The sequence below is a fragment of the Osmerus mordax genome, chromosome 8, assembly GCF_038355195.1.
Source record: "Osmerus mordax isolate fOsmMor3 chromosome 8, fOsmMor3.pri, whole genome shotgun sequence".
Lineage (NCBI taxonomy): Eukaryota > Metazoa > Chordata > Actinopteri > Osmeriformes > Osmeridae > Osmerus > Osmerus mordax.
This window is the reverse complement of record NC_090057.1, coordinates 13,904,960-13,920,024: the sequence shown is the minus strand read 5'-3', so window position 1 is coordinate 13,920,024 and position 15,065 is coordinate 13,904,960. Positions and strand designations below refer to the sequence as shown.

The 15,065-nt window shown below is 44.8% G+C and overlaps 2 protein-coding genes across 4 annotated transcripts in view; one reads left to right on the top strand and one right to left on the bottom strand.

The window, feature by feature from the left end:
- The window catches only part of arv1 (ARV1 homolog, fatty acid homeostasis modulator), a 136,475-nt gene that overhangs the window by 30,283 nt on the left and 91,127 nt on the right, over positions 1 to 15,065 (bottom strand). The window lies entirely within an intron of this gene.
- The window catches only part of LOC136947315 (exostosin-1), a 127,855-nt gene that overhangs the window by 107,996 nt on the left and 4,794 nt on the right, over positions 1 to 15,065 (top strand). For all 3 annotated transcript variants that reach the window (XM_067241314.1, XM_067241313.1, XM_067241312.1), the window contains 2 exons: positions 6,015 to 6,104; positions 13,137 to 13,297. In XM_067241314.1, the coding sequence (XP_067097415.1) occupies positions 6,015 to 6,104; positions 13,137 to 13,297 (251 nt within the window). The remainder of the gene's footprint in view (positions 1 to 6,014; positions 6,105 to 13,136; positions 13,298 to 15,065) is intronic.

Genomic DNA, 15,065 nt, shown 5'->3' with positions numbered 1-15,065 from the left:
AGGCTAATTAGCTTGACCTGCTTTGACGGTGCACTCTAAGGCATAGATTCCTTTTCTCTCTCCCTCTCTCCCTATCGGTCTCTCCTTCTTTCTCTCTCTCTCTCTCTTTATCACTCTCTCTCTATCGCTCTCGCTGACATCATATCACTGTCCTTGCTCCCTGGCTCTCGCTATCTTCCACTCGACCACTTGTCCAACTTGCCCGCTGGCTGGTAATTAAATACTGCATTGACTGGTGAGGTGTTTATGTGTGTGTGTGTGCTGGAGTGTGTGTATGCGTGTGACGGCACAGCTGCGTGTGGGTGGTGGCAGGGTGTGTGTGCTCCTCCAGAGTGATGCTCATTAACACCTCTCTATCTCCCCTCCTCTTCTGATGGTTATTTTCATCACACACACACACATACACGCACACACAGATTACAGGATGTCTCATCAGAAGGGAGCATGGGGTAATGAGGCCGGATAATAAAATTAGCGGCAACCGTCCTTGCCCCTTCCTGTGTCTTCTGAGGGGTGAGACAGGCAGACACCACTGTGTTCCCTGCTAAGAGGTGAGACAGACACCACTGTGTTGTCTGTGTGAGAGGTGAGACAGGCAGACACCACAGGGTTCCCTGCTGAGAGGTGAGACAGACACCACTGTGCTATCTGTGTGAGGGGTGAGACAGGAAGACACCACTCTGTTCACTGCTGAAAGGTGAGACAGACACCACTGTGCTATCTGTGTGAGAGGTGAGACAGGCAGACACCACAGGGTTCTCTGCGGAGAGATGAGACAGACACCACTGTGTTGTCTGTAGGAGAGGTGAGACAGGCAGACAAACACTATTTTTTTCGGTGTGAGAGGTGAGACAGGCATACACCACTGTGTTCTCTGCATGAGCCTGTCCTCACCAATCCCCTTCCAGCCCTCAGAGCTACAGGACAGTATTACACATGAATGGATAACCAGTCTGCAGGGTTGTTCTATTGGGTTCAAACCAGGTGCGGGGTCAGAGGTCAGGGGGTTAGGCTGAGCGCAAAAGTCCAACAGCAGACACTTCCTCTTCCTTGAACAGCCGCACAGGTCTGAGAGTGTGAGGCCCTGGACAGGTGGCCTGGCTGCTCCTGGGTGGTGGAAACTGTTAGATTACAGATGGAGGATGATTTGTCGTGAACGGACGGGCTGTGGATCCCTCCGACGATTCTCCTTGAGGTGACAGGAGTCGTGAGAGAGATGGAGGGGAAAGGTAGATGGAGGGGTGGAAGAAGGGAAGGAGGAAGAGAGAGAGATAAGGGTCATGCCTGGGGTAGTGTGGGCGCATCTTTATCTTGAGGCCGGGAGGACGATGCATGGATAGCAGCTAAGGGGAAGGACAGACCAGGGAGGGAGAAAATGACCACGGGAGAGTGCTGGCAGAGTGTAAGCACGACGAAAGAAAGAGGATGAAAAAAAACGATGGGGGTAGAGGAGGGACTGATAGGTTGAAGGACAAATGCTCCCTAAAGATATTCTGACTGGGACTGTCTGTACCATATCTATGTGACAGACAAATCCTGAAGGTATAGTATCTACATATGTGTGTGTGTTCGTGCGCACGTATGTGAAACTGAGAATCAGGACTGCAGGCCAAATAGATAAAGAATCTTTCGGTTTCTATATTGGCGGGGCCATTTATAAATAATACAAAACAAATGTACCATCTGGTTACCATGATTAACACCAACATTCCAGAACACGGATATACACACACTGCTAGAAGACACAAGCACAATTACCAACTAACCCCCCCCCCCCCCCCCCCTTCACACACACACATACACACACACACTCTCTGTGACTGACTAATGCGATACCTAAATGCAAAGTGCAGTGCTCAGCTAAATTAAATACCATTTAGTGTGCTGTGTTAGTGGGGGACTGTAGATGGCTTGTGTTCTGTGGTGTAATTGTTTTGATGGTTCCCAAAACTAATTACTGTGTGATGCTATTGATAAGAGAGTGATGATGTTTTGTTGGGACTCCGGGCTATGACACTCACACACTGCACTGTGAACGTGAAATACACACACACAAATACTCAAACACGCGCGCACACACACACACACACACACACTAATGCTGCTGTAGCAGGAATTGTGGTTGACAAAAGAGAATGCAAGAGGTGTTAAGTACTTTCCTTCCAGCACGGTAAATATTGTAGTGAAAGACGGAAATTAAACCGCAGGATTGGATTCTCAGCAGAAGAGGGTGATTGTTATGTTTATTGTTATGATACTGTGTATTTTGTGTGTTTTATGTCCATAAATAACCTTGTTCCTTTATTATCTTCCGTTCGCTTTGTTCTTCCATTATTTAATAGGGTACCATTTTTTCAAAGTACATGTGAACCTTGCTAACTCGTTACCGCCTGCACTACAGTACTTTCTAGTCAAGGCTGTCGGGCCAGTACATTTAGATTAAATACATTTTGAGCCAATACACAATTTGATACCCTTTTATTTGTAGTGACCATTCAGGAGTGAAATGTACAGTTCTGGTGGTAAAGGGATGTGACATTTCCATATATGGGGGGTAGTTACACTGTTGTTGGGCTGGCTAGGGTCTTAGGTGGGAAAATAAGATACATTGCTAGTGTTCCTAATGAATGATTCACACTTCCAAACCAGCCCTTCATCCCAAATTAAAAGTTAACTTTGTAACCTTTCAATGCTTGATTTCTTATTACGTACATCCACATAAACAAAAAAAAGTTACAATTAATCCAACAATTAATCTGCATTATTGCAAAAGAACCACACAATTTGTTTTAGAACAATCTTTATTCCAATCAAATTCATAGTGGTATATATTGTAAATGCACCAGTGTGAACTATATTTACAAACTAGAACTTTTTTTTGCTAATTTATGCCTGAACTCAAAAGTCGTCACTGTGTGAGTAATTTATTCCTTGAACACAAATATTCAGATGTCATGACAACCAACTACAGAGACATAAATCTTCTTAGAGACCAAATTAATCTAATTTTTCCATTCACTGTTACGCATTCAGTTAGCCAAAGCTAGCCCCAGCTTTTTACTTGGAACAAAATATGCAAAGGCTCATCGGCAATCAGTCGATGTGTCTCATCCTTCATATAATGATCCTATAGGTTTGAGGGACTAGGAGGCCAAAGGGGTGAAAGGAAGGAGATGGTTATTCAGTGGGCATATAATCCTCTGGGGCTAGGCATCAGAAGATTTAAGAATGACGGGGCTTGAATGGTGAGGTATTTGTGAGTGTGAGTGCATGTGTGTGTGGTGGAGGGGTGGTGGTGGTACGTGCATTTGAGTATGTGTGTGTATGCATATGTGCATGAGCGTCTGTACGCATGTGTGTGTGTGCGTTCGAGCCCTCCCAGGGAGACAGTTGAGGGGGATTACAGTGATGGCCTCTCAGACAACTGCTAGCACAGACAGCTGACTTCCTCAGAAGGGTGTTCTCTCTAATACCAGAGGATAGAGCACACTGCAGCCAAGCTAACTGCAACACCAACCATGGATAGAGAGAGGGGGACATGAAGAGAGGGAGAGAAGAGAAAATAAGAAAAGAGAGGGAGAGAGAGAGATGGAGGGAAATAGAGAGAGAAGAGAAAGAGATGAGGGAGAGAAAGATATGGAGGGAGAGAGAGAAGAGAGAGAGATGGAGGGAGAGAGAAGAGGGACAGAAACATGGAGGGAGAGTGAAGAGAGATGGAGGCAGGGAGAGAGAAGAGAGAGGGAAAGAGATGGAGGGAGAGAAAGACATGGGGAGAGAGAGATGGGGAGAGAGAGAGAGAGAGAGAGAGAGAGAGAGAGAGAGAGAGAGAGAGAGAGAGAGAGAGAGAGAGAGAGAGAGAAAGTAGGGAGAGAGATGGGGAGAGATGGAGAGAGTGGGGAGAGATAAAGGAATTGACACAGAGAGCAACAGAGAGAGGAATAGAGAGAGTGAGACAGAGAAGGGAGGGAGAAAGAGACCATTAGACAGACACAGACAGGGAGAACGGTTCTGCCACCTGTCATTTCAAATACAGTGGACCTACTGTATCACTTACATGGAGAATCAAAGAAGCAGCCATGACTGCTGTATTAGCATAGGCTCTACTAAGCTTAAAATTGGTCTGGCCCTCAGCCTCCTTCAGGACTAAATCTCAGCTTCAGAGAGGTCAATTCCTGTTTGCAATGAGTTCTCCTTGGGTGAGGAAGAGCTCCCCAGGTGTACTTTGGAGGAGCGGGCTTAAGTTCCATAGAAAAGCAAATAAATGTAATTCCTTTGACTGAGGCTGTTGAACCAAAAGGAAGAAAAGCAGACTTGTATTTCAGTCTGAACAAGATGAAAGTGCGTGACAGGATTATCAAGAGTTCAGTTGCAACCAATGGATAAAATGCTCGGTCTAGTTCTCTGAGAAGACAACTGACACAGTTTGTCTCATTTATCCAGTGTTATCTGTTGATTTTTTCAAGTTTACCAATGACGCCAATTTGAATTCAGTTGACTCAATATAGTATGTCAGGAGAAATAGGAGAGGGTATGTGTGCACCTGGACAGACTCTGTCATTAAAGGGGTCATTGACTACAAAACCGAGTTTACCTTGTCATTGTTGAATAACGACAGTTCGTGTGTAAAATGGACATACAGTGAATATCAAAGTCCATTGACACCTCTTTCCTATCTAAATCTCACAATGTGTGAAACTGCTGCTGTAAAATGAGTGGTTTCTTTCTTGAGCGGTTTCTTTTTTGGCTCTGGTCTGTTCCTTTGTCACGCCCCAAAATCTGCTGCGCGCTGCTCTGTGTACTTCCTTGGAATTACAAAGAAGAAGGTTTTTCATATTGAAAATGGACTACGGTCGTAAATGCAGTGTTCCAACTGTACAGGGAATGCTGACACTTTTCAGAGGCTTCCCAAGGAACCAAACACTCGACGGGCTGTGATTATTGTCTATGAGAAAATCCCTGTGCAGTTCAACCCTCAATTACACGTTTGCTCGAACCATTTCAACGATGACAGTTTTGAAAACCTGGGACAATGTAAAGCAGGATTTGCTGTGAAGCTGTTGCTGAAAAGAGGTGCTGCACTGACCTTATGTTCATCACAACTGCAAGCTGTAGTATGATTTTGTCACTAACAGTTATTAGCAATGCTAACGTATCCTGTATCTAGCATAGGTAGAATGTGTGATGATTTAGTTTATTGGCAATGGGGCTAACGCGTTATTTCATGTTCCTGACTGTGTTTCATTCGAATAAATAACCTGTGTTGTCATGTAAATCTACAATTCACGATGCATGTTTGTCCAGATCTTTGTCAGGTTATTTTTTATTAGTTAGCAAGATAGCTAACTGAAGCTGAGTTGAATCACGATAGTTTGGTTGCTAAGCTGTAACGTTACCCACCTAAGTCGATTGCTTCGACAACAGAAGTGGAAACAACTAACGTTTTCATTTCAAATGATATCTAGTCTGTGTTTTCTGTTGAAAACTGTGTTGTGTAGACACCCTACAATAGATTTATTTGAACTTTTTTATTTCAAGCTCCACCTTCGATGTTTCAGTGAGTGCTGTTGGCCGTGTTGCATCTTTGCTCCGTAGCTTCATTCGTTGTTAACCAACCAATCAGCACGAAGCTGCATCTATGTATTCATGAGCATACCATAAAAGGGAGAAAACCTCTCGTTTTATTCCAGGGCTATTTCACAGGGTGCATTAGGGCGCATAGAACAGCACCCGGGCCATTTTCAGCCCAACCAATGTTACATACCCTTTTCAGAGACCTTAAGGAACAGTGTGAAACAGTGTGCCCTATAAAATCAGTAAATGACCCCTTTAATGAATTCACCTGAAATGTATTCATCTTCGTAACCCAAGTATTCATCCACTTAACCAGAATAGTCATCTGCCAAGTCCATGTACTCATACACCTATCTTGAGTACTCTCACTGACTTGGGTAAACCCATTTGACTAATTTATCTTTCTTTTCGTCTCTCTTTCTCTCCATCTCTCCCTCCCTCAGACCATGAACAGTCGTTTCTTTCCTCATGATGTCATCCTAACAGATGCCGTTCTCAGTCTGGATGAGGACTCTGTCCTTTCAACCAATGAGGTAAGACTTCAGATTCTGTCAACCAATGACGTATGTTGTATTCTGTAAACCCGGCCAAGCGTTACCTCCAGTACACAACATTATGATAAGAGTTTCGTTGCATATTTTGTTGATTCACGGACAGAAAAACAGGATGTGGGGTCACAGGCATCTGGGAAAACAAAATGCAGCTTAATGGTCTTTCCTTTTGACCGACCCCACCCCCCCCCCTCCAGAGAAGTAGCTAACATCTGAGAACTGACAAAGATAAGACATGGGCTGGACTGTCAAAGCAACGGGTCATATTACGTTTCATCCAAACACACTCACCACCATTTAAAAAAATGGCGGCCTGTTTAAAGACCAAGGTAACCTCTCACAAACTGACTTTGCTGCTTGGTCTGTCACTGCTGCATGACACCACGTGACTTGTCTCCAACATCCTCAATCTTTCGCACCAATCCGAAGTCTTTTCTGTAGAGGAACCTTGTACTCTCTAAGCAGGGAGGTTCCTCTACCCGGACAGGCATTCTGTTCAATCGAATTCTCCTTTTTCTTGTATTCAATTAGTCCCTATATGATATTTGCACACTGCAGAATCAGCAAGACTCTAAAGCTGTTTTTAATTGCTTTTCCCCACAGAATCTAATTACAGGTTATTGTTACTGAGTGAGAATTCTAAATGGAACCTTCCAGACTCCTGGTTCAATTGTACAGCCCTGTTTACTGCTGTTGGAGCACCATTGTAATTAACGATTTATGCTACAACCTTGCTCAATCAATTCAGCCATGAATTTATTTTTCAAACTCAAAAACACCATTCCTGATTCTGTCCTCAGTGATTATACATTTCCCATCAACATTGACATGAGCTGTTAAACTATTGACAACCAGTTATCCATATTGATCTTATCGTGTTAGAACTCCCCCCTCCTCTTCGATTCAGTAACAAAGCACAGACCAGAACAAGCCACCTCTCCTGCTGTGTAGGAGTTGATTGCAGCTTTTAAAGGTAAATCACTGGCCGTGTTAATCGTTAATGTCATTGAGTCACCAGAGACTTTAGCAGACCAGCAGTCCAAGCCTTCCGGGGCCCTCTCTCCCGCTCTCCCTCCCTCTCTCTCTTTCTCTCTTCTTCTTTTTCTCTTGCGCATCATTCTTTTCTCCTTTCTCTCACGTTCTCACTGCCTCTTTCTCTCTCACACCCACTTTCCATGCCTTTCCCTGACTCTCTCTCTCCCTTGCTCATCCTTTCTCCCTGGCAGTTTTTCTCTCCCTCTCTCTTTCTTCCTTTCTTTCACTGTCACTTGCTGGATCCCTTTCTCTTTTCTCCTCTCTTGCTCCCCCTCCCTCTCTCTCTCTCTCTCTCTCTCTCTCTCTCTCTCTCCCTCTCTCTCTCTCTCTCTCTCTCTGTCTCTCTGTCTCTCTCTCTCTCTCACTCATTACCTGCCTTCCCATCTCTCAGCCACACTTGCAGCCAATTCCACAAGCACCGTGTTGACAGGCATATAAGCATGCGCTTACTGCCCAGGAGTGTGTGTGTGTGTGGTCTTGTTTTATTCACCCACAAGGTCAGTACACTAATAATAAATTGACCTTATGGTGACATAACTGTGCTTATTCTCGAGGGTTTTAGATTTGGGGTTAGAATTAATGTTAGGGTTAAAATTACATTAAGGGTTATGGTTAGGGGTTAGAAATAACACGACGGAAATTGTTAGTTTGCACTAGGAAAGTAAAACAAACTTGTGTATGCGTGTGCATGTGTGTCCATGTGTGCTCATGTGTATGCAGAAGTGCAGGCGTGCGTATAGGGAAAATAGCGAAGGCCTGAGTCGTTTCAGGCAATCAGGAGCTTTGTGAAAGCGTCCACGTTTCCTCCCGACGGAAGCCGCTCTCTCACGCCTCCCTACTCCATGATCATTACACCGTCACTCTTTTGATTCAGGCTCATCCCAGCCAGCTGGCCTCGGGCGCTCCTCCGGCTCCTGTTGACAGAGACCGAGGTCAGGGGCTGAGGTGAGGCTGGAGGCCGGAGGGCCAGCTTTCTAGGGCTGTCCCCACTCAGTCGACTAGTCGATTTTCTGGTCGATATGCTCTTGGTCGACTAAGATTTTTTTAATTGAGCTGCCTATGGCAGTGTGAGATCTGATTCCCGCTTGTGTCACCATTGCTGAATTAAAGAAATGTTGTACATAAATTGTAGATTATATTATTTAAGACAAATAAAGCTAATCTAAAAATATATAATTTAAAAGAAAAGGTGTTACTGTTTTCCCTTTTGTTAATCTGCGCTTCGTTTTTTTTGTTTTTTTGCACACAGCACGAGCACAATTGGTTGCCGAACTACAAACTCTACAACACATAGCCTACTTTGTCGATGTTATTAGTCAAAATGGCAAAGAAATCTGTGGTATGGCAGTATTTCATTAAAGTAGTTTGATGAAAAACATTGTGACATTTATAGAAGAAGAAAAAACGTTTCCAATTTCGATTAGTCGATTTTCTGAAGAGTTTAGTCGAGTCTTGGTCGACCAAAGAAAATCTTAGTCGGGGACAGCCCTACAGCTTTCAGACTGAAGTCCTTGTTGTTTTTAATGACGTCTGATCGGTCAGTGTGTCAGACATCCCAAGTCTCCCGGAAGGTCCAGTTTAGCTCTACCTTAGATAGTTAGAGATAAAGCGCGAACGTTAGCTGCGCTGCTGCATGCATCGAACACATGACGTTAACTTCATTCCATGCTGTGTGTTCAAATGCTTCTTCATATTTGTAGTATTTCCTCCCTTCGACGAAATAGACTTTTTACACGCGTTACAAGTGGCGTTGTTGTCATTTTGTCATGTGAAATACAACCAAACTTTAGAACGTTTCTTCCTAGTTGCCATGTTTGCTGCAGTCTGTCTGAATAAACTATAAAAGTTCGCGCATGCGCAACGGCACAGAGAATCGTTAACAGAATCGTTAAGGAATTTTGCTAACGATTCCAAGGAATTGATTCACTGGGAACCGGTTCTCGATACCCATCCCTAATTTCGAGCGAGTGACTGTCTAATGGTCATTTCTTGTAGAGATAGGTGCATATCGCGCGTCGTGATTGCGTCTGGGGAGGGGGGGGGGTACGTGCTGGTGGAGGGGGTACATCATGCGTCAGGATTGCGTCGTCCCGGGGGGGGGGGGGGGGGGGGGGGGCGGGAGCTACCTCCCGGAAATGAATCTCTGCAGGTCGGGAGACAGCGGGAGTGATAACGGTAGAGCCCGGAACTGCAGAGTTTTGGTCTCAGGAAGGGATCAGTTCTGTTGGTTCCTGGTTCCTTTGATGTCCGTATCAAGGGTGTGCGGGTACCCCAAGGCATTTCTCTCTGGGCAGCTCATTCGTTCTTCATTCGATCCTTCCATTCCAGGATGTGGTTTACTCCAAAGTAGCAGGAAGACTCAATGTACCGAGCCCCTTTCTTCCCAGGTGCTACCACCCTCCACCCATGTATCACATCTCATTTCATAGAGCCGACACTGGAAATGGAACATTGGGCATATGCCTGCCTATCGAGTAGACCCCACCTCTGATTACAGGCAATGTGAAGTCAATTGTGTTCTGTAGATTTGTCAAATACCTAAAAAATGTCCTTCAAGACAGGATGATATGCAGGAAAGGGACTGGGCCGGATTCGAACCCAGGCTATTGCGGTAAGGCTTTAACCTATGTGGTACAATAGGAAATAATGGTTCTTTACTCGATGAAATACTGGAACACAAATATACGGTAAGCCAGTTACAGTTGGTGAAGCTTGTGATTTGTCTTAATTTAGATGTAATGCATTTTATACCTTGTAGAAACTAATAGCTGTGCAATTAAAGTTTTTAACGGATGAGGTACTTCCAACAGCACAACAGGGACATTTGTTCCACAGGCTGCTGTTTATGAATGTAGTTACAGTTCTGAAAATAATCTCTGTTCCGTATCCCTCTTTGGGCTGATCCTGTCTAATGTTGTGGAACCAACGAATAAGCCGACGAGAGCAAATCACACTCCCACACATTTGAGACTCATCGCAAATCACCTGGCTGAAAGGATTCCAAACGCCCTTTGACTGGAGACTGCACCTTTTCACTCTGCTCTGATCATCCCCAGTTAACATCAGCCTATAACGAAGGTTGGAAAAGGCTGTGGCCTCTGGCTGCAATAAAGATGTGACACACACACAGAACCACTGTGCTACTAGGTACTACACACTCCCAGAGAACCCCAAAAGGTCTTAGTGAGTAAAGACTGTATCTATAATGTATTGTGATTGTGACGCCGCTCCCGAAGCAGGGCTGCCTATGTATGATTCAGACATCTGATGTTTAATTCATTAAAGCAAGTACATTTTCACCTTTTCCTTCCAAGAGCCTCCACTTAAGTTTTATAGCTAGGCGAGATTACCCTACTCGTGTCACAAAACTTTTATGAGGCCCTTTTCTAAAATGCAGAGAACTTCCCTTCAGTCTGTCGCCCGGATGGATCCTGTAACCAGCAGCAAAAAATCCCTCAACTGCTTAATAATCTATCTACGTAATCACCCTTTAAACACGGGTAGTGTTATTACTGAGAAGAGCTGCAACGTGTCTATCCAAAGGGGAAGAGCAGGTGTGTGTGTCTTTGTGCGTGTGTGTTCTTGTGTGTATGTGTGTGTGTGTGTGGGTGTATGTGTGCGTGCGTGTTAGCGAGACAGAGGGAGCATATTAAATAGGATTTTTCATATTAAGTAAATATATAGAATATCGACTGGACAGAGCTCATAATTACAGAGTTTCGACTCATTAATCCCCTGATTACATTTCTAAGAGAAGAAAGAGATGATACGCTAAAGAATATAAATGCTTCTCAAAGACACACACTCACACACACATTCCCATACACTCAAACACTCACACACACACACACTCTCATACACTCAAATACACTCCCATACACTCAAACACACACACACTCACACAAACAGACACACTCATTCACTCACACAGACGCGCACACACACTCTTTCATACACTCAAACAAACATCCACTCACACACACACACGCACACACACACACAGAAGCTCTGACCTCCCCTTACAACACCAGACACGTATTACTGTTTGAACAGCTTCATCTCAAGGGAACACGTATGATATAACACCACAAAGGTCCAGCCTGTACATGGCTGAGACGGCCACAACAATAGGATGCGAGCCATTTACAGTTTCTTTTACAGTTTTTTTTATTCGCTTTGGTACTATTTTCACAAGTAAGGTGTACATTTTCAAAACTCTTAGTACAAAAATCCAAACTGATCACACTTGTAACGCAGCTAGTCATTCTTTCAAAACCTGATGGAACGCTTTCAGTCAGTTGCACATGTTTTCCAGTCCACATAATCATTGTTTCAAACACAAGATTATTGTAATATGTAATGGGAACATTTGGTTTAATCACCGAAACACAACAGTATGATCTTCTTTCAGTTTAGTACTTTTAACAATCAGTTCATCCAACAGCAAACAATGCAAGATACATGTTTCAAATCGGCCTTAGAAGTGCTGAAATTAATATGCTACAGTACTATGTAAAAGACAGATTACACAGTTTCACATTCACATACACTTACATTACTCACATTTACATAATACGTAAATAATAATTTCCAAAATATCCATCCTATATGTAATCAAGTGAAGGATCAATGAAGACATCGTCTACAATCATTTGGGCAAATTACGTAGTTTTTACTATTTTTCAGATATAGTAATTGTAACATAGGTATACTTTCTATTATGTAACTAAATGAGAACAAAACATAACATTTAGAGGGCCCATGCCCACCTCTCTGACCTCTCTGTTGGTGCCCATGCCCACCTCTCTGACGGATCCCTTGTCCACAAGCTCTTCCTATTCCTTGCTGTCTATCCTGCTATGTTGAAAGAAATTGCCAGTGTTTACGCCCCCACTTTTACGTATATCTAATGACCAATTGTGGTTACCCCAATCTGAAATCAAGTAGCAATAACGAGTATTCATCATGTGTGGTTAATTTATATGTTCGTACAAAAACACAGTTTATTTCTGTAGTTCTCAAAATCAATATACTGTTTATTGCTGAAATGAAAATATATAGGTTTACCAAACGGTTCAGTGATTAACCATTAAGATCAGTTGGAATAAAAAAAACTGTAAACACAGAGAGGGCTTTTCCCTCTGTCTCTAAAGGCTGAATGAAGTGGACCGTCTGTCAGATGTGACCTGCTGCGTGGCAGATGAGCTGTTATCTGCGTCTGAGCCATGAGGCGAGACCTCCAGGACAGGGGAGATGTATCTGGGATCCTTCTCAGTGGTTCTCTAGGTAGAGAGACCCATTCTACACCGCCCTGTCCATTAGCCTGTTGGAGATCAAACCACGTCATGGAAGACCCCTCTTCAGTGTGTACCACCCCCTTTGTCCTCTTTTTTCCCCTTCCCTTCCATCTTTTCGTTTTCACCCTCTCATCCCTGCACCTCGCCCCCACCCCTTTTCTTCCTCACCCCGCCAATCGTCCTTACTAAGCTGTTGTCTGTTGTCCATTTTCATCCCAGGAGACATAATTAGCTGTGACAGATCATGAATTGAGCCAGTAACATCCTGTCAGGTAGACAGGCTCACCTCGATCACGCTATCACACACACCTTGTCTGGTAGACAAGCCCTTTTCTGTCACACTGCTTAGACAGACATCATTCCTCAAGGCAATATTATCTAAGCGATGTTGTTGAACTAGAATGGAGTGGTCCAGGCGAACCAAGCCCTCAGTATGAACACAGGTCAAATCTGAAACATGGGTCATGCTTGGAACATGGGATATACCTAGAACAAAGGTAATATCTGGAACATGGGTCATACCTGGAACATGGGTCATGTCTGACACAGGGGCTCAGGCAAAGCTGTTTAGTCCCTGGGACATAGTTCTATGCGTGTGTGTGTGGTTTTGAGTATCGCAAACTATTCTCTCATACAGTGGTTTTCATATCCTCTGAAATATCCCTTCTTTCCCTGCCCCCAGGTGGACTTTGCCTTTAGCGTGTGGCAGAGTTTTCCAGAACGCATTGTGGGCTACCCTGCCCGGAGCCACTACTGGGACAACGCCAGGTCCCGCTGGAGCTACACCTCCAAGTGGACCAACGAATACTCCATGGTGCTGACCGGGGCAGCCTTCTACCACAGGCAAGTAGACCCATACTCTGGGCCTCGTGTCATTACCCAGTCCCTCACAGCCTACTTGACCCTACTTCTCTGCCCAATTCCTGCCTGTCTTGTCTAGAATGACTTCTAACTGCCGTAAGTGTTACTCCCCAAAACGTTTGCGGGTCAGCGCTGCTTGGGCCTAACCATGACCGACACAGAGTGTTTCGATTGTTTAGTAAAGTGATGTTACACGACTGATACTACTGTCCTGGCCCAGTGTGTGCGTCTGTGACAAAATGATACCCCAGCTGAACATTTGCATTCATCTCTCAGCAGAGATGCTATTCTGTTTTATAAGCTTTATCTTAACTGAGGGGTGGCGCGAGGGAGAGGGTTGAAACCCCCCCCCCCCCCCTCGCTATCTAATAGACTTGACAAGAAAGCGCCAATGTGTGCTCCACGGCAACGCAATGCAGAGAGCATTAAGCCAAGCAGCAAATTGAATAGAGCTGTCTTTTCCGCTCGCAGGAGATTTGAAGTCCTGTTGTTTCCGGCCAGTTGAAGATAAACAGCTTGCCTTGTCGTTTTCCATTGTTCTATTGTTGTGGCTCTCAAAGTGCCTATTTTATTCTTTGAGTCTTTTATGGTGAGCTGGATACTGTCCAGGCTGTGAGGGCTGAGGTATTGAGCTGGTATCACAGTCGGCTGGTACTGTTAGAGACTCCACAGTGACTATGCCGTGTGTCCATGTGTGTCTTTGCATGTGTGAGGGCATGTGTACTGTGTGTGGGTGTGTGTATATGTGTGTGTGTGTATGCGTGTGTGTGTGTGTACGTACAGTGCCGTTGGAGGCCAGGTAGAGCAGCAGGCCGTTGGGAGAATGTGTACTGTGTGTGTGTGTGTACTGCCTGTGTGTCTGTGCCCATGTCTATTTTTTGGCCAGATATATTCGTCTTGGGAATAGGCTGGTACCAAGAAGCGTCCAATCAGATCAGCTCGTTAACATGTCCGGGTGATTAGCAGCCGAGAGACTGAAGGAAGGGGGGGGGGGGGGGGGGGTTGATGTTAGCTGTCAGCCTAAAGAGAGACATCCCTGTCTCACTGTGATGGTTTGGACCTGAGGAATGACCAGACTGACACTTTTACTGACAACTAGGACATACATCACACGCACACACACACTCAGCAGACAGAGAGAGAGAGCGAGATTGAGGAAGGGACGAGTGGAGGAAGTGAGAGAGACTGCCTGGCACCACAGTTTGTCTCTCTGGAAGGACTCTGTGCCCAGACAAACGGCTTTGTGCATTTGTGCGTGTGCGTGTGCTTGCATGTGTGTCTGTGAGTGTTCACGTGTGTGTATGTGGGGGGGCAGCATTATACTGTGTGTGTTGGTGTGTGTGTGTGTGAGAGAGAGAGAGAGAGAGAGAGAGAGAGAGAGAGAGAGAGAGAGAGAGAGAGAGAGAGAGAGAGAGAGAGAGAGAGGAGAGAGAGAGAGAGAGAGAGAGAGAGAGAGAGAGAGAGAGAGAGAGAGAGAGAGAGAGAGAGAAAGAGAAAGAGAAAGACAGAATAACAGCTCTGAGGTGACGGTAGACCTTGGTGGGGTGGGTAGGTGACGAGGCTGACAGTGATCTAGAGCCCCTGGGCTGGTGCTGTTTCTCTACTCTCTATCCCTCCTCCCCTCCCTTTCTACCCCATCTCTCATTTTCTATCTCATATATCTATCTATCTGTCTATTTGTCTGTCTTTCTGTCTGTCCATCCGTCCGTCCATCTGCCTGTCTGTCTGTCTCTCTGTCTAACTAACTATG